This window comes from Fistularia commersonii, chromosome 6, assembly GCF_037954325.1.
Source record: "Fistularia commersonii isolate RoL2024-O1a breed Wild chromosome 6, RoL_Fcom_v1.0, whole genome shotgun sequence".
Classification (NCBI taxonomy): Eukaryota; Metazoa; Chordata; class Actinopteri; order Syngnathiformes; family Fistulariidae; genus Fistularia; species Fistularia commersonii.
This window is the reverse complement of record NC_141289.1, coordinates 8,684,315-8,702,557: the sequence shown is the minus strand read 5'-3', so window position 1 is coordinate 8,702,557 and position 18,243 is coordinate 8,684,315. Positions and strand designations below refer to the sequence as shown.

General features: G+C 44.2%; 1 protein-coding gene across 1 annotated transcript in view; it reads left to right on the top strand.

Annotated features, from left to right (window-relative positions):
* Positions 1–6,506: 6,506 nt before the first annotated feature.
* cckbra (cholecystokinin B receptor a) overlaps positions 6,507–18,243 on the top strand; it is a 46,319-nt gene continuing 34,582 nt past the window's right edge. Inside the window, exon 1 of the mRNA XM_086147978.1 lies at positions 6,507–6,803. Coding sequence (XP_086004104.1) covers positions 6,668–6,803 — 136 coding nt within the window. The 5' untranslated portion in view covers positions 6,507–6,667. The remainder of the gene's footprint in view (positions 6,804–18,243) is intronic.

Here is an 18,243-nt window from a genome sequence, read left to right as displayed (position 1 = left end):
CTGCAGGATTATGGTAATTAGTTATTGAGAGAGCTTTTATGGATGGATGGATGGATGGATGGATGGATGGATGGATGGATGGATGGATGGATGGATGGATGGATGGATGGATGGATGGATGGATGGATAGATGGATAGATGGATAGATGGATAGATGGATAGATGGATAGATAGATAGATAGATAGATAGATAGATAGATAGATAGGAAAAACATGCAAACTCCACACATAAAGGTCCCTTGTCGAAATATATATAAACACACACGTGTATGTGTGTGTGTGTGTATATATATGTGTATATATATATATATATGTATATATATATATGTGTAATTATTCTACTGCTTCTTCTCCTTTTCCCCCAGGGGTTGCCACAGCGAATCAACCTTCTCCATCTAACTCTCTTCTCCTGTCTCACACCAACTACCTTCATATCCTCTCTCACTACGTCCATAAATCTTCTCTTTGGTCTTCCTCTTGAATCTCCTGCCTGGCAGCTCCACCTCCAGCATCCGTCTACGAATATATTCACTCTCCCTCCTCTGTACATGACCGAACCATCTCAGTCTGGCTTCCCTGACCTTCTCTCTGAAACATCTAACATGTGCTGTTCCTCTGATATACTCATTCCTGATCCTATCCATCCTGGTCACTCCCAAAGAGAGCCGAAGCATTTTCATCTTTGCGACCTCTAGCTCTGCCTCCTGTCTTTTCATCATTGTTACCGTTTCTAGGCCATACAGCATCACTGGTCTTGTACACCTTTCAATTTGCTTTGGTTGATAGTCTTTTATCAACCAGACACCCCTGACACTCCTGTCAATCTCCTTATCTACTTTCCTTCCAGACCACACAACAAGTACTCCCCTACCTGTCTCCCTGATCCCATTAGCAATAGCTGTCCAATCATCTGGAAGTTCTTCCGACCACCCAGAGACTTTCTCAACTCCTCCCTGAAAACTATACAACACTCCTCCCTTTTCAGCTTCCACCACTTTGTCCTCTGCTCTGCCTTTGTCCTCTTGCTCTTCCTTGTCACCAGAGTCATCCTACAAACCACAATCATGTGCTTTCTGGCTACACTCTCACCTACCGCTACTTTGCAGTCACTGATCTCTTTCATGTTCCCTCGTCTTTACAAGACATAGTCTACCTGCGTGCTCACACCTCCGCTCTTATAAGTTACCCTACGTTCCTGTCTTTTCTGGAAAAAAGTGTTCACTACAGCCATTTCCATCCTTTTTGCAAAGTTTACCCACCATCTGTCCCTCTGTCTTCCTGTCCTGGATGCCAAATCTTCCCATAACTTCTTCATCCCTTCTATTGCCTGCACCAACATGCCCATTGACGTCTGCACCAATTGTCACTCTCTCATCTCTGGTTATGTTCTGCATCACTTCATTCCAGAACTTCTCCTTCTCCTCTAACTCACATCTCACCTCCGGGTCATAGCCTCTAACAACATTGAGCATCAATTTCCAGTTTCAGACTCATAAGTCTGTCTGACATTCTTTTCACCTCCACAACATTCCTCACAAACTCCACCTTCAAAATAACTCCTACTCCATTTCTCTTCTTGTCAGTACCATAATAGTACAACTGAAAGCCTGCGCCTAAGCTTCTAGCCTTACTACCTTTCCACCTGGTCTCTGGACACACAGTATATCCACCTTCCTTCTCTGCATCATGTCAACCAACTCTCTACCTTTTCTTGTCATATTTGGCGTGTTTCAAACGTGATTCGCATGTTTGGTTTTGGCAAAAGTGCATTTATCCGGGCTTTGGATCGGCTCAGGGAGACACTGGCCCATGCCACCCTGAGGCTGCATTGTATATACGTATATATACATGCATATAAAATTCCATATATATATATATATATATGCACTCGCAAACTGATATAAATGACACTGCTCAAAAAAATAAAAGGAAAGCTAAAATAGCACATCCTAGATATGAAGGAATGAAATTTTCTTTTCAAATACTTTGTTCTTTACCGAGATTAATGTGCTGACAACAAATCACACAAAATTTATCAATGGAAATCAAATGTATTAATCCATGGAGGTCTAGATTTGGAGTCTCACTCAAAATTAAAGTGGAAAAACACACTACAAGCTGATTCAACTTTGACGTAATGTCCTTAAAACAAGTCAAAATGAATCAGTGTTGCGTCCTAAGTGGACAGTTTGATTTCACAGAAGCGTGACTGACTTGGAGTTACGTTGTGTTGTTTAAGTTTTCCCCTTATTTTTTTGAGCAGTATATAGAGAAAGAATGGTAATGCAATGTCTATACTGTATACAGAATAAATAAGATGACTGACGAACAGACTGGGAATAAATATATTTATCTATAAATATATAGAATGTACATATACAGAATTATATCAAGCAGTTGCTTATATTTATATATATTTTTAGATCTGTGTTTTTTGTGTCTGGATGTATCCTTGTGTGGTCTCCTTGGCTGTTGAAAAAGCAGCTCAAATAAAATGCCTCTTCTTCTACATGTACTGACAATTTTGAAATACGTAGGAAGAATATGCATGGCAGTAATGTTTGAATGTGTTGGCATGGAGCGCAGGAGATGGTGGAGGTGCCTCAGCGCAGGAGATGCTGGCAATTTTATCCAGGTTACGTGAATGTACAGTCCGGTGGCAGCAGGTAGCAACCATTTTCTGCGTTGTCCCACCAGAATCTGCTGCCGAAGCTGCTCGAGTTGTCCAGTGTTTGGTGGAGAGGGTGGGAGGGATCTACTGCCAGCATTCTGTCTTCAACCACCTCCCCCAGGGTGGCCAGCTTAGAGCCAACAACCGAGCCAGCCTTTACTTGTATCTTATATAAGATGAGATAAGATAAGATAAGATAAGACTTTATTGATCCCCATTGGGGAAATTAGAGCCAACAACGGACTCAGCCTTTACTTGTATCATACATAAGATAAGATAAGATAAGATAAGATAAGATAAGATAAGACTTTATTGATCCCCATTGGGGAAATTAGAGCCAACAACGGACTCAGCCTTTACTTGTATCATACATAAGATAAGATAAGATAAGATAAGACAAAAATAAGATAAGATAGGATTCGATACGATACGATAAGACTTTATTGATCCCCATTGAGGAAATTAGAGCCAGCAGACTCAGCCTATACTTGTATCTTACATAAGATAAGATAAGATAAGATAAGATAAGATAAGATAAGATAAAACTTTATTGATCTCCACTCGGAAAATTAGAGCCAGCAGCGGACACAGCTTTTCCTTGTATCTTATATAAGATAAGATAAGATAAGATAAGATAAGATAAGACTTCATTGATCCCCATTGGGGTAATTCGTTTGTCACGGCTGCGCAACAATGGCAGTATCAATAAATATGAATATAAATATAAATAGAAGAGACAAGTGACGAAAACAGCAAGGATGTAAATATATAGATCGAATATATAGATACAGATACAGATATAGATGTTTCGGCCTTCTGAGAATGGGATGATTTAGACTTTGTATTTAAAGTTATTCTCCTCCATCCCCCAGATCTTTTGGAACACAATACAGCAGAGCCCCTTGTTTTGAGAGCACTGCTGACTTTCTGTTATTAGCTGCTCCTCACAGAATGTTAAGTACAATGAAAATCAGTTATTTCCATACTAGAGAGCAGAGAGCCCTGCTCCGATTACGGCGATCCAAACCGTTCAAAAAGCCAGTTCAGAAACAGGTGGTGGTCATTTCTCATTTTATCTGAAAAAAAAAAGGAAAAGGAAGGCAATGGACACACCCACTCTTTTCTTAACAGCGAGGGCATTTATATGCCTAATATTTGGCCTAAAGAAAAAAAAAAAAAACATCCAGACGTCTTTAGTTTTACTGACAGAGTTTAAATCGGATAATTCTTAACGCATAATTTGGCTTCGTGCCTCAATAACCGAATCTTCTCAGCCAGCGGGGAGCGGGAGAAATAAGCGCCGCAATGATAGTAACATGTTATTGCTTTACTCAAGTCGGGGGGGGGGGCTGCATTAAGCTGAAGTTTGCTAAATATTCAAAAGATTATATCTGGAAAACAAGGCTTTTGGAAGGAGGAGGAATGAGCTGAGAGAGGCCATTGGGTACATGCATGATAAGATGTGAGCACATGCATGCTCTCACACACACATTGTACTGTCCTGCGGTCATCACTGAAACATATGACACATCCAACCCGAACAGACAAGTTGAGCTAAATACACACTATTTGCCCATTTACATGAAGCCGTGAGTGTTCATATAACCAGCGCCGTCCAAGCATTCCTGCACAACAAGCCAAACAGGTCCAAAAGGATATTTTTGTGAAACCTACAGATGCAACGTCCCTATGATCCAATAAAAATGCCATTCCCCGTAATATGACCGGTGTTTCCGGTTGTGACTTCTGTGTTACATAACAATGCATGAATTTTCTAGAATACCACCAAAAATAAGATTGAAGAAGACGGCTTGCCAGCGTGAGCGCACAGGCTCCCGAAGTCTGAATAAAATACACCACGCGCACATTTGCACCGGTGACCCGGAGACATCTGGTGTCCGATCGGGACGTACGGAAAAATATTCATGTATTCTGGAATTTTAAAGGAGACGTGATGGAAGTCGAGCCAAAAACGGGCGTTGTACGGCGCTGTTCGTTTACAAAAGTCTTCCCACGCGCTGCAGGCAGAGGGAAACAAGGACTGGTGCTGAAAAACCGGGGCCTTATGTAACAAAATATCCAGAGGAAGATCTGAGCAGCATCGCTCGACACCGCTTTCACTTCGTGCCGCACGGTGGCCGCTGTTTCCCCCAAACCAGCCGGAAGATCCTCGGTCCGATTTCGACGGGGAGTGTCTGCGTTATCTTCCTGCCGATGTCCAAAAACAGGAGATTAATTGGACACCCTGAATTCCCCAGACGTGTGAATGCTTTCATATCTGTGGATGAACGGGTGAATGGTTGTATGTGTGTTAATACAATATATGAGCGAGAGGATTAATTCCTTTCCGTCTCTATATCATAGGTCATGAACGTTGGGGTTTATGTTGATGCTTATTTTCTGTGTGATTTTGGGGGCGGCTGGGAATTTTGTGGGTGTGGTTTGGGGTGCAATGAATTCTGTTTTTTTTTTTACCTGGAATGGCAGCGTGGCTGTGGCCAACAACAGCTATTGCTCATTAAACAGACGTTTGAGCGTCACACAGGTGTTTCCCTGACTAAAACGCTACAATATAATGAATGACTGACAGAGTGAATGGTTGTATGTCTCCATATGATTAAGGAATGAAAGGATGAGCAGTTGCATGGTTCTATATGTATGAATGAGTGAGTGAACGGTTGTATATCTTCATATGACGTTTGAATGAATGAGTGACTGAATGATCTTATGTCTTTATATGATACACAAGTGAGAGAATAAATGCTTGCATATCTTCATATGATGTCTGAATGAGTGAGTGAATTAATGGTTGTATGTCGTGTGAATGAGAGGGTAAATGGTTGTATGTCTCCAGGTACATTTTTTTTACTGTTTATACAATTTCCTACTATTATCTATTATTGTTATATTTTTCTTGTAAGTCTGGCACAACAATTTCCTTCGGGATAAATAAAGTTGTTCTTATTCTTAATCTTAATCTTAATCTTAATCCTAATCCTAATCCTAATCCTAATCTTAATCTTAATCCTAATCTTAATCTTAATCTTAAACCTAATCTTAATCTTAATCTTATCCTTAAATTATAATTATAATAATAAATTATTCTTAAATATCTTAAATTCTTATTCTTATTCTCAAGCGTCCCTGTGATCAGTCCAGCGTGAATCCCATCGCTCTCTCTCTCTCTCACTTGCAAAATGTTCCCCCTGGTGGCAGCTTTTAGAAAAGAAATCCATCCAGGAATGGTAATTGAATTGAATTTGTCATCTCAGGCAAACATGATATGATCAACACTGCATTTTTTTTTTTCATATTGTGGCGTTTACAAAACAAATCTTCCAGGCGTTACGACTCCAAACTATATGGAAATGCAAAAACGGAAGTGTCATCCCACCTCTCTCCTTCACACTTGCATCTCCCTCGCACCCGGAGCAAGATCTGTCCCTCGTCGTATTTGCGAAAGACAAACTTCACCCTTCTCCTCATCGGCTGTGAAAACAAAACGGAACGACCGAGGAGGAGCAGCTCGCTGCAGAACCGCAGGGGATGCGAGAACAACTTTACGGGGATTCCAGCGGGGGTTGTGCACGACACACGCACACGCGCGCACAGGCGCATGCACGCATGCAAACGCGCACACAGTTGGTTGAAAGAAAGGTGTGAGTGAGTGAGAGAGTGTTGCGAGAGAGAGAGAGAGAGAGAGAGAGAGAGAGGGAGAGAGATCCTCAGTTGCCTTAGCAGCGCAGCTTCATTCCTCCACAGTGTGTCCGTGGAGTGTGTGCTCTCCTCTTCTCATTTCCTCCCCACGACTTATTCTCGCGGTGTTTCCCTTTTTTTTTCTTTTTTTTGTTTTTTGGGGAAACTTCTCACTTTTTCTTTCCAAGTTTCCAAACCCTCCAGCCGTCATGGAGCAGAAGGTTGCGGCGGCGCGTTGATCCGCCTGCGGATCCGCCTCCCTCCCACAGAGCATCCCTCGGTCTTCCGCGGCGTGGAGACATGTCGGGGAACGGGAGCGACACGATGGGGTCGGACTGCGGGCTTCCTCGCAACCTCAGCTTGGAAGTTGGGGATTTCAACATGAGCTGCACCAACGGCAGCTCCCTCCTCCCCAGACCCATCACCAGAACCAAAGGTAGGACTTCTCCTCCGCTCTCCTCGGATCGCTCGACCCGAAGGCGTCGACGTCCACGAGTGACAAACGACTCGGACTTAACTTATCCCCCACCCGTGAATTTTCTCCCCCTCCCCGCGAAAGTGCGAGCAAAGTGATTTCACAGGCGGCGACTGGATTTAATCAGGCTCACCTGCGATCCATCACCCCCCCCCGGGCGTCAATCGCGGTGGAGGGGCCTCCTCGTGATCTTTATGTTCCTCGCGTCGTAATTCACAAAGTGCCGAGGAGCCGCCGGGGGAGATTAAACCTCTGCATTGTCGGGGGGCGGTGGGATGCCGGCACGGCGGGGGGGCGATTAGGTAATGAGGTCTGAGCGTGGGCGAGAGAGAGTTCCCCCTCAAAATTTGTCCCTGCCGCCGCTTGCCGCAGTATCCAGAAAATATCCAATCTTCCCCCACTAAATTATTCACAGCCCATCCTCACCCTTCCACGCTTTCCCTTTGTCGGCCGCGTAGGAACGCTATCGGCGTGCAGCCGTATCAGCCCTTTCAATTACCCGCAGGGGCGTTCGAACGGGCTTTGTACGAGCGGGAGAAACGTCCTGCGTCTCATCATCGTCTCACACGCTTCCTATTTGCTTTGGCGAGCTTTCTCTCTTTAGACCAAAGGGCAGAGATGGGTTCCGATTACGCAGCTGCTCCCGGGTGAAGAGCTCCTCCGCCGCGATGGCAATTAAAGGCGGCCACTTGTGGAATCGCCGTTTGTCCGATGGGTGTTTTTTTTTTCCTCCGGGCGGCACAGTTGGGCTCGGGCTGCGTGACTTCCAAATGTTTGTGCGAAGAAAAAGTCTCATTGATGTTGGGCTGAGATGCAAAATGCAGTGGAGACACTTCTCAACCTCAGGGCGTGTTTTTGTGTCAGACAGCTTTAATAAGGATGCAAGATATGATCATTTTGGCTAAATCATCGGCTTTACCGCTTATCCTGCACACAGGGTCGAAGCGGGGATGGAGCTTTTCCCAGCTGTCATGGGGCGAAGGCCGGTTGTCACGGGGTTACATTTGGAGACATAACAAGCGTTCACTCCTTCATTGACACGTCACATAAAGTGAAACATCGATCGCTGTCCAAGTTCTCCCCGTGTCTGTGGTTTCCTTCCACAGTCCAAAAACATGCAGGATTTTTGTTTGGGACCCTTCATTTGCCCAGACGTGTGAATGAGAGGTCGGACCCAATGACAGCTGGGATACGCTTCAGTCCCACCATGAGCCTGAGTGCAGGATAAGCTGTGTAAACAATGAATTATTATTATGATTATGGATAAATATTATAATTATCATAATCACTGTTCTCATCCTTATATTATTGCTAGTATTGTTATCGTTATAATTTTTTTTTATATTAACTCATTCATTATCGTCTTCATTACCTTTTGGCTTTTCCCTTCAGGGATCGCCATGGCAAATAAACCTTCTCCCTTTAACCATATTCCACATATCTTATAATGATAATCATTATTAAGCTGTATAAATAATGAATTATCATCATTGATTACTTTTGTCATCATCATTATATTTATTGCAAGTACTGTTATTGTTATCATCATTTTTTTAGCATCATTCACTTTATCTACCACTTATCATCATTCTTATTATAATTAGTATTATTATTAAGTTGTTTTGCTAATGAATTATTATTAATGCTATCATTTGTATTTTCATCATTATTGATTAATTAATTCTTTATCTATCGCTTCTTCTTCATCATAATAATAATAATAAAATAATAATATGATAATAATACTAATTATTATCATTATTATTGTTATTTCCTGTAAGGTCAAAGCCGCAAGCCTCTTTTCCTCACCGGAACGGAATATGTTTCTGTCCACATTATTTTCGTATTAATTTCTGATGTTATAAGGCCGAACAATAATTGAGCTCGTAAAATAATTATTATAAGAAGAACGCCTGAGGGTCCATTATTGAGTTAGTTTAATAACACATTATTCTGCTGCTTGTCTTAAAAAAGCTGATAATATCCAGTTTAATCCTGCAGAACCATAGCGCCTCCTGTCACGTTATAGCTCTAGAGTCCTAATAGGATAAAGATATAGAAGCTGACTGGTCAAAACTTCGAGTGAACTCTCGGTGCTCGTCTGTCGTAACTTCTTCCAGCGGAGCGGAAACGGCGTCTGGCGGGAATCATTGCGCAGTCATGACGGAGGCTCGGTTCAGGCCAGGTTACGGAGCAACATCTGTGGCGGCACCTCGGCTCAGCCCCGATCCTCGTCCTTCCGTTGATTCAAAGTGGCACTTTGCTGAGCTCACCCCGTCTCTCTGAGTGCACGTTAGATAAGAAATAATGAGGTGCATCGTTTTTAAGGGGGGCGGGGATAGCCCAGTCGCTTTAGGTTTGGTTTCTGGTTTCTGCAGAGAATCTGTGCTCTGCCAGCAGACCAGCGCTGCTTTCTAATACGGATCCAATTTCCTAGATCAGTGTTTCTCATCCACTGTGCCGCGGCACATTAGTGTGCCGTGAGAGAACATCAGGTGTGCCGTGGAAAAACGCCCACTTTCACCTGATTGGTCCGAAAATTATTTATCCAACGCAAATAATGTGTCTTCCTATGTCTATGTGGGCAGTGGGTCCATTCAATGGCAACGGGTAGTGAATTAACCCTCTTATTATGCTAAGGGTCAATTCAACCCATTTCACCCGTTGACCCAATGGGTCAAATTGACCCTTAACATAATATGAGGGTTAACCTGTGCATCTGTGTATCAGAGTGATTAGTGACGCTTTGCGTGATACATTTTTAAAATAAAAAGTACTTGTATCTGCATAAACAAACAGGCAGCGTTGTTGAAAACTACCAAGACGAGTGAGAGAGCAGTGAAAGCTTGCTGTAAAGTTGCTGAACTCATCTCTAAATCCAAACAGCCACACACCGTAGCAAAACATTAATACTACCTGCCGGCAAAATCATTGTAGAAGAAATGCCCGGCTCTGGCGTCGATAAAGAAATAACCAGAGTTCTCTCAAATAATATCATTTTCAGACATATTGATGACATGTCTTCAGACATTGAAAAAAGTGCTCTGGAAAAGTTGCACATCAATGGGAAATTTGCATTGCAACTTGACGAATCTACAGATATTAGATATATATGAATTCACTCTAAGTATATTGAGACTACGGTTTCATTCTAATTCGTTAAAAAATGTTTTTGACATATTTATTTGGTGGTGTGCTGAGTGATTTTTCTAATGTAAAATATGTGCTCAAAAAAGGTTGGGAAACACTGTACTAGATGATGCGTCTGGTAGAAATTAGCATCTTCCTCCCCGGAGTCGGGGACGCAAGATGAGGAATCTCCGGCGACGCGGGCTGTTGAAACTTGTTCACCGGAGCCACATCTACACACGGACAAAAAAAAAAAAAAAAAAATCAATAAGTGACAATGACTCTCAGGTGTATCGATCCCGTAGGTTTAATTTGCAAAAAGGGGGCATAGATCACGGCTCACGTGGAAGCACTGAGATGCCTGTACACGCAAACTGTTCCAGTAAAGATCCCTGCAGACATGTGACGGCAGTATCGATCCGGGATGCCGTCCACCTGCAGACGAACGGAGGAGGACGAGGGAGGTTTTATGGATTTGTTCTTTCCGACTCCGCCGTCAGTCAAACGGCGCGCCGCTGACGTATAGCTGACAATGTACCAACAGCTTGACCTTCCCAAATCTCGAGTCTTACAGAGGAGTTATTCTGCTGTTCTTCTTCTTCTTCTTCTTTCGGCTTTTCCCGTCAGGGGTCACCACAGCGAGTCAACTTTCTCCATCTAACCCTATTCTCTGTATCTTCCTCTCTCACACCAACTACCTTCATATCCTCTCTCACTACGTCCATAAATCTTCTCTTTGGTCTTCCTCGAGACCTCTTGCCTGGCAGCTCCAATTCCAGCATCCGTCTACCAATATATTCACCATCCCTTCTCTGTACATGACCGAACCATCTCAGTCTGGCTTCTCTGACCTTCTCTCCAAAACATCTAACATGTGCTGTTTCTCTGATAGACTCATTCCTGATCCTCTCCATCCTGGTCACTCCCAAAGAGAACCTCAACATCTTCATCCCTGCAACCTCTAGTTCTGCCTGCTGTCTTTTGGTCATTGTAACAGTTTCTAGTCCATACATCATCGCTGGTCTCACCACTGTCTTGTACACCTTTCCTTTTATTCTGGCTGAAAGTCTTCTATCACATAGTACCCTGACACTTTTCTCCACCCATTCCAACCTGCTTGGACCCGTCTCTTCACCTCTTTTCCACACTCTCCGTTGCTCTGGACTGTTGACCCTAAGAAATCCTCCAGCTTCTCGATCTCCACTCCCTGTAGCCTCACCGTTCCACCCGAGTTCCCCTCATTCACACACATATATTCTGTCTTGCTGTGACTAACATTCATTCCTCTCCTTTCCAGAGCATACCTCCACCTCTCTAGATTTTCCTCTACCTGTTATTCTGCTGTTCCGACCTTTTATTTTGCACCGTTGTTTAACCCGTCTTCCTTTTACTTTATATTCCGCGGAGCTCCCGCGGTCCTAACAAAGTAATTGCGTAGCACGTCGTCCCCTCGGAATACAACGGGATGTTACTGTTGGCTTTGCCGTGATTTATGGGGCGGATGAAAGGGCGAACGCTCACTCGATCCCGAGTTCAATAGGGAAATCCCCCAAGATGCAACTCCTCTATCGGCCGTGTGACGCCGGGTCCGATGAGCCCGTATTGAACCTGGTCGAGAAACTCCCCTTTAATCCGTAACAACATAAGTTCAACTTTTTCCACCGCTCTCGAAATGCCGGCGCTGTCGATACGTATCCCAACTCGGACGTCAGATCGAGTAGGACGCCGTCCTGGGAGCGAGAGGAAAAGATCGGAGCTAATTCTATTTCGTCGGCCCGGCGAGCGAGAGCAGTCTGAGCGGATGATTGGCTGGAAACAGCAGCGGGAGTCATCACCTCTTGAGATAATAAAATAGATCCTTGTAACAGTAGGCTGTTTCTTGGACCAATATCTTGTCAGGTTAAGTCGAGAACCCAGTATTAAGGTAACAGACCACATGGTACAGCATGATCGGTAGCTTTGACCTCAATGGTGAATCAATACACTATGCAACGTGACCTCATTCATCCGTTCATCCTCCCATCCCCACATTCCAGGAGCCTCAGCCTGCTCATCGCGAGCAATTACTAAGCAAGTAGCACTTAAGTATCTTGCCAAAAGGCTGAAAGTCCCGGCCTCGATCTGAGCCGGAGATTAAATAAGTATCCTCTCGATTAGCGCGGGACCCACTTGACAACCTGAGCCGGTGATTTCTCATTTCGCTTCATGTGATTTCAAGTCCTTTTAGAAATAATTAACGCAAGGCCTTTAACCGCTAATTTGTAAACAACTGTCCCAAACGGCGTTAATATGTAGGTTTTTCTTTTTTAAAATCCGGCGACGAGCCCTCGTGTTGACACAATAGCTCGACTCACCCCCACGTTTTCTCGCTCTGAACGGTTAAGAGCCATGTTTAATGAGCGACGCTGTAAGATCTGATCTTTTTGCAAATATCATTCCGCACGATACTCGAGCGGGTCTGAAGTACCACGCTGTGATCAGGACAGCTGACAAAACTAAAACAAATTAGCAGCGGTTGTAAGGAATAAGAAATTGATATGACTCAAAAGGGAAAACGACTGCTTGTCGAGAAAGATAAAACATGGGGTTTCATACATCGCATTTGTGTCCTTTCACTCATTCATTCATTATCTATATCGTTTATCCTGCATTCAGGGTCACAATGGTGAGGACGGCTAACTCAGCTGTTTTGCTTTTTTTAAATGTGAGTGAAAGAGATGTAGCTGCTGGTTTTTCATCAACATAATGAAAAGTTGGCGCAAAACCTCTCTGCTTCACAAGAGCCCTCTCATTAGGATTAAAGATCTGGGATTGTAAATTGATCCGTCTCGCCGGTAGATTCTCACCAAGTGTTAAAACTTGGACTTGAGGAAATGCATCGATGTCGCGAAACTTTATCCAGATCTCCAAATGTGCGAAAAAGGCAACGGAGGCTTCCATTTTACCCAATGCGTGACTTTGGACCGTGGGAGGAAACCTGGAGAGCTTGCAGTGCACGTCCTTTGGTTCTACTGAGTCAGATAGATAAGATGGTGCAACGCTGTTGACTATTTCATTCGAAACGCAACACCTTAAAGTTTGCTCTCCCCTGAGCAGGAAGCCAGTGGAGCGAGGTCGCCACCGGAGTTACGTGTTGATATTGACTTACTCGGCTTCTGCAGTTTGGAGAGCTTGCAGGGCTTGGATACTTCTGTTCGGCAACCTGTTAATGCTCAGATTAAGATCTCTGCCTCCTATAAAGACAACGCAGGACTGATCTTTAGCTGATGTTTCTAAGACGGAAGAAGGCGACCGGTAAGGTCAAAAGAAAACGTCCTGTCAAAGAAGAACATCGAGATTTCTGACCGTCATTGCGCTGAAAAACACAATTGTGCAAGGACAGAGTGAAATTGTTGGAAAGACGACACTGCCTCGCAGGTCTGATGGTAATCATTTCTTTCTTGGCCGAGCTCAGAGGCAAGAAATTGGAGGATAACCAGCTGCTCACAGCAGCCAGACACGTGCAAAGTTTGTGTGAGTCCCAGCCATCTGTGTTTAACGGCATATAAAGCGGCAGATCATCTGCATAACAGTAAAAGTTGATTTGAAATGAACTCAAACAAAACAAAAACATCAGTTCCACTTGGACTAACAAAGAGATGAAAGGGTTCTGTGGTTTTATTTCCTCAAAGAAACACAGCTATTTTTAGATTTAAAACGGTTCTTTTCTTTTTTTATAATCGAATTTTTTGTCCTGAAATATTTCACTCAGCCGTTGCCGAAGGAGGAGACCGCTGAGTTTTGATGTAGTGACGGATGGTTTAGGAAAAGAAAAGCTATTCAAATGTGCTTTTAGGCTGAAAAAAACGGTTCCAGGTTTTACAAAATTGGAAAAATAACATTCAACACAACTCAGCTTGTTTTGCTGAAACCACACAGAATGACAGCGTCACGCAGTTACAAACTAATAATCTGACAGAAGCACTGTATCTTAAAGATCAATTTATAGGTAGAGGATTCACACCTTTACGTTGGGATCGTCGGTATTGATCGTTTCCGGCTGTAGTTTGACTTTATCAGATTGTCTCGACCGAAAGCCCTTATTTACTTAGAAAGTGCCTCAATGAGACGGTTGTGGGGCGAGCGACAGGGTTTCTCAAAACAGCGTGTGCAAGGACGGCAAACCGCAAACGGTATCCGCTAAATCTGCACCCCGGGTTCAGGCCGCGCTGCCGTAATTCTGCCTCTGTTTATCCGCTGAACGCTCCACTTTAAATAGCTGCGCACTCACGCCCACTGCACGCCACCTTCGCCTTCCAACATCGCCCCGATGGTCGGCGCACGTCTGGCATTTCATTGTGAGCTTGGTTTCAAATTTCAAAATTTCAAAAGCAGAGAAAGGGAGACTTTCGCGGAATCATTTCTGAACAGGCATTCCAAACAGAGCACTTGCTGTGCTGGTTCAGGGGGATGCAGAAGAGCCGATGCTATAAACTACCGAGGAAATGCTGGATTGATTTTACCCTCTTGGATGAAGCTCTTTGTGAAAGGACTAATTGAGTTTTATTCTGCTGACTGTAAGAGTAACTCACCTCACTGCGGCTGTAATATGTGATTTTCAGGCCGGCATACCGAGCAACACGCTGAATTAACGTCAAAGGATTAATTTTGCCGATGGTCTTATAAGCATCATTAACGTGGCGCGGTCACGTGCGAGGCGCCGCCTTACTTGACCACCAGCCGGTAATGTTGCATTCTTTCACATCAAGATGCAAATTTGCAAGCGTCCCGATCTTTATCTTTGATTCTGAAGAAACCTTAACGGGCCGAAAACGTGCAGCATCTGGCTTGCCGTGATAAACGGCACGAGGATGGAAAGGATTAAATATTGGCTTTTAGTAGGTCTGTGATTTCCTGGAATTGCAAATTCAGGGGTTTTAATGCAGGGTTTTTGTGCTAGTTCATTCGGTCTGGAGTGTTTATGAGATAGAAATAAAATAACACTTAACACAGTGGAAGTGGATGTTGACAATTTGTTCAAAGAGGTCCCTCTAGCTTGACTTTAGACTAAAAAAAAAAAAGAAAGTAATTAGAATGTGATGACACTGTGACACCTGGGAAGGTACAATGACCCGCCTCATTAGAATAAAATGATGCTAATTTCAAACCAAATTATGATTAGGAATTAAGCAGGTGCCCCAAAACGCGCATAAGGAAATTTCAATAGAGGTCCTGTATGCGTTTGAACACAGCTTTTGATGTTCTCAGCGCGGGTTTCCTCCGAGTTCTCCCGTTTCCTCCCAGCGTCCAAAAACATGCAGGTTAATTTGAAGAATTGCCCCGAATGAATGAGTGTGTGAATGATTATTTGTCTACATATGTGGCCCTGCCAATGACTGGCGACCAGTCCAGGGCGTACCCTGGATGGATGGTATTTTCATGCATTTTGCCCAATTTGACATGTCGCTATGTCGCTTTTGGACGGCTGCACCCCGTTGAAGCGCAGCTTCAAGTCTAAACGTTGACATCAGTCTTCTTACTTAAGGGGTTCTGACAAGAAACGAGCTGTTCCAGGGGAAGACATGATGGAAGCTCATTAAGGCCTTTCTCTTTTCTAGAAAACCACCTCCACCTTCATGACGAACCATTAGCGCCAGGAGATTGTTGGCCCACGTGTTAACCTGGGAAGAACCGGAATGGTCTGAGGCTCGGCTTGGTTGGCATTTTCAACCCTGGGATTGTTTTAATGACATCTATGACAGACTTCAGCTTCATTATGGGCAGAAAAGTTCTGAGAACTCTGAGAATTTTGCTGTCGAACTCCCTCCCTCTAGGTGAACTTTGTAGTTTCGCATTCTCACAGGCAGTAATCGCCGCAGTGGGGGTGACGCAAGTGTCAATCAAAAACAAACCGCCGAGAAGCAAAAAAGTTGGGCGACACGGACCAATAATAACCATGTACTATCAGATGAGTTCAAAAACATGCAGGTTAATTTGAAGAATTGCCCCGAATGAATGAGTGTGTGAATGATTATTTGTCTACATATGTGGCCCTGCCAATGACTGGCGACCAGTCCAGGGCCACAGAGCCACAGACCTGACGTCTGTGGCTCCTGGTTCCTCTACCGTCCAAACGGACAGAGAAACGGCTCGGTTCCTGAAAAGGTTCTAGGAACCGCAACTGATTAAAATAGGTTTTGTAATAACATCTCTGAGCCGTTACGTCTCTGTGAGAAGGGCTCTGGAGACACATAACCGAAGCGTAAAACCAGACTCAAATGGAACGTGTCGGATTGGTTGATCTGTTTATGCGCGGATGTTATCGCGGCTCTCGGAAACCCTGCCATCCCCGAGAGATATAAACAATGCGGCGGTCAAAACATTGCAGAGGATGAATAGAGCGGACAATTAATGTCGCAACTGACCGCTGTGTGTCTGACTGGTCCTGCAGCTTTTCTTTCTCCATAAGCTTTATCTTCTTAATAGCTTCTTTTTAACCAAGTGGCAACCAATCATTGGAATTCCAACAGAAAGTACCCGACATGCCGTACAGACAACAGTTGCGTCCTGTTATTTAGCTATTGAATCATGCCCAGCTGTCGTGCCGAGACAGAAATACATCGCTGGCGTCCACGTGCAGGTGGTATTTTTAAAGCGAGTCCAACATTAATCTAATGGATGGGCCAAATGGGCCAAAATAGATGCCTGCAAGAAACAGGCAAATTTAATAGTGCGTCCAAGTAACTGAAAACTCATGAATGGCTAAATAGCGTTTTTTTTTTCACAAATTAAGCAGTGACTTGCAATTCTTTGGATTGATATCTTTAGCCTGACGTGGGATCGAAAGCGACGACAAATTTGGATGAAGCTAACAGTTGCATTATTGTTATTATTGCAAGACTTTACCGACACACGTGGGCTTAATTTGCATTCCACCTGCTCTCCTGGGCCATGACGAAAGTAGTTCCGGCTCTTTTTTTTCCGCGTCCCAGTCATATCGCCTCTGTGATTATCGAAGCTCATTAGCAACCATCTCGGCAGCAATTTATCCAGGATGAGATCCATCAGTCAATCCTGTCATGTCGCGCTACTCGGCAACCCCCGAGTGGATAAAGGGCTCGGAACGGCCCTGCTATAAAAACCCCCTGGAAATCCTGTTCTCCGGATAAAACAAAAAATGATACGATGTAATGAAACTTTAATGATCACATCAGGGAAACATAATCGTACGTTGCAATGCGCCGGCAGATAAATCCCACAGCGGGGACAGAGAAAGCGCAGGTCGAGTAAACACATGATGTGCGTCGGTCGGTTCAGGGTCGCCGCTGAAATGTTTCACATCCCCCAACCCCGCGATCCGGCGGGTATTTATAGAAACCTGTGGATTTGAACCCGGCCGTCACGCTTGAGAGATGTGGCGCGAGCAGAGTAAATAGTCCGGGGAGTGGCTCGGCTCAGGGGATCCGAGGTACCGTGGGCGCTCGTTGAAAAGATAATTCTATTTCCACTGAACCGGATCACACAGGATCCATCGCAGCGCCGCTCCGGCGTGTGCGAGAGCGCAAATTGCTCGCTGATTATGCGTAAATGGCAGCATTCCCAGGTGTCATTCCAACTCCCATCATGAATTGTAAATTTACCCCCCCCTTGACTTTCACAGGGATTTCTATGAACCGCAGGGATGCGCTTCACAAGCGGGTTTGCCTCGTAAAAGAATTATTCATATTTGGAGTCAAGGTTATCTCCAAGTCACAAGGGGGGATATTAATGCACCCTGCCACTGATTGCTTTATATTACAACTGAAACTTTTTTTTATGTGCAGATATGAAAGGCGGCGCAGAAATCAACAAGCCCCTTTTCTCGACGGTGTGCCGAGAGCGGCTCAAAGACTTCCGCATCCCACGTGATTGATATGCAATAACTTTTACACGTGTCCTCTGCGTCTTTTGTTATCTGTAACCGTGGCGGCGGCGGTTGACGTCCCGGAGGAGGAAGGGGTAGAGAGAGATGTATCAATGTCAGCCTTTAAATTAACATTACCGGGGAGAGAGACGCACCAAGGATTTGTCAATCGGAGTCCTAATAGAGAAGCTCAAACGCTGGATCCAACCCGTTCCCCATCGGCGGGAGCGGCCACAGTGCTTAACAGATGGAGACTCAGCAGGTGTAGCGGACACACTTACAGCAAATAAGTTAGTCAGCTAACCCCCACTTAGCCCATTAAACTCAGAATGCTAAGCTGTGTCTTAAGCTAACCCATATCTCAGAAATGTTTTGAGTAAAATTCGTGGA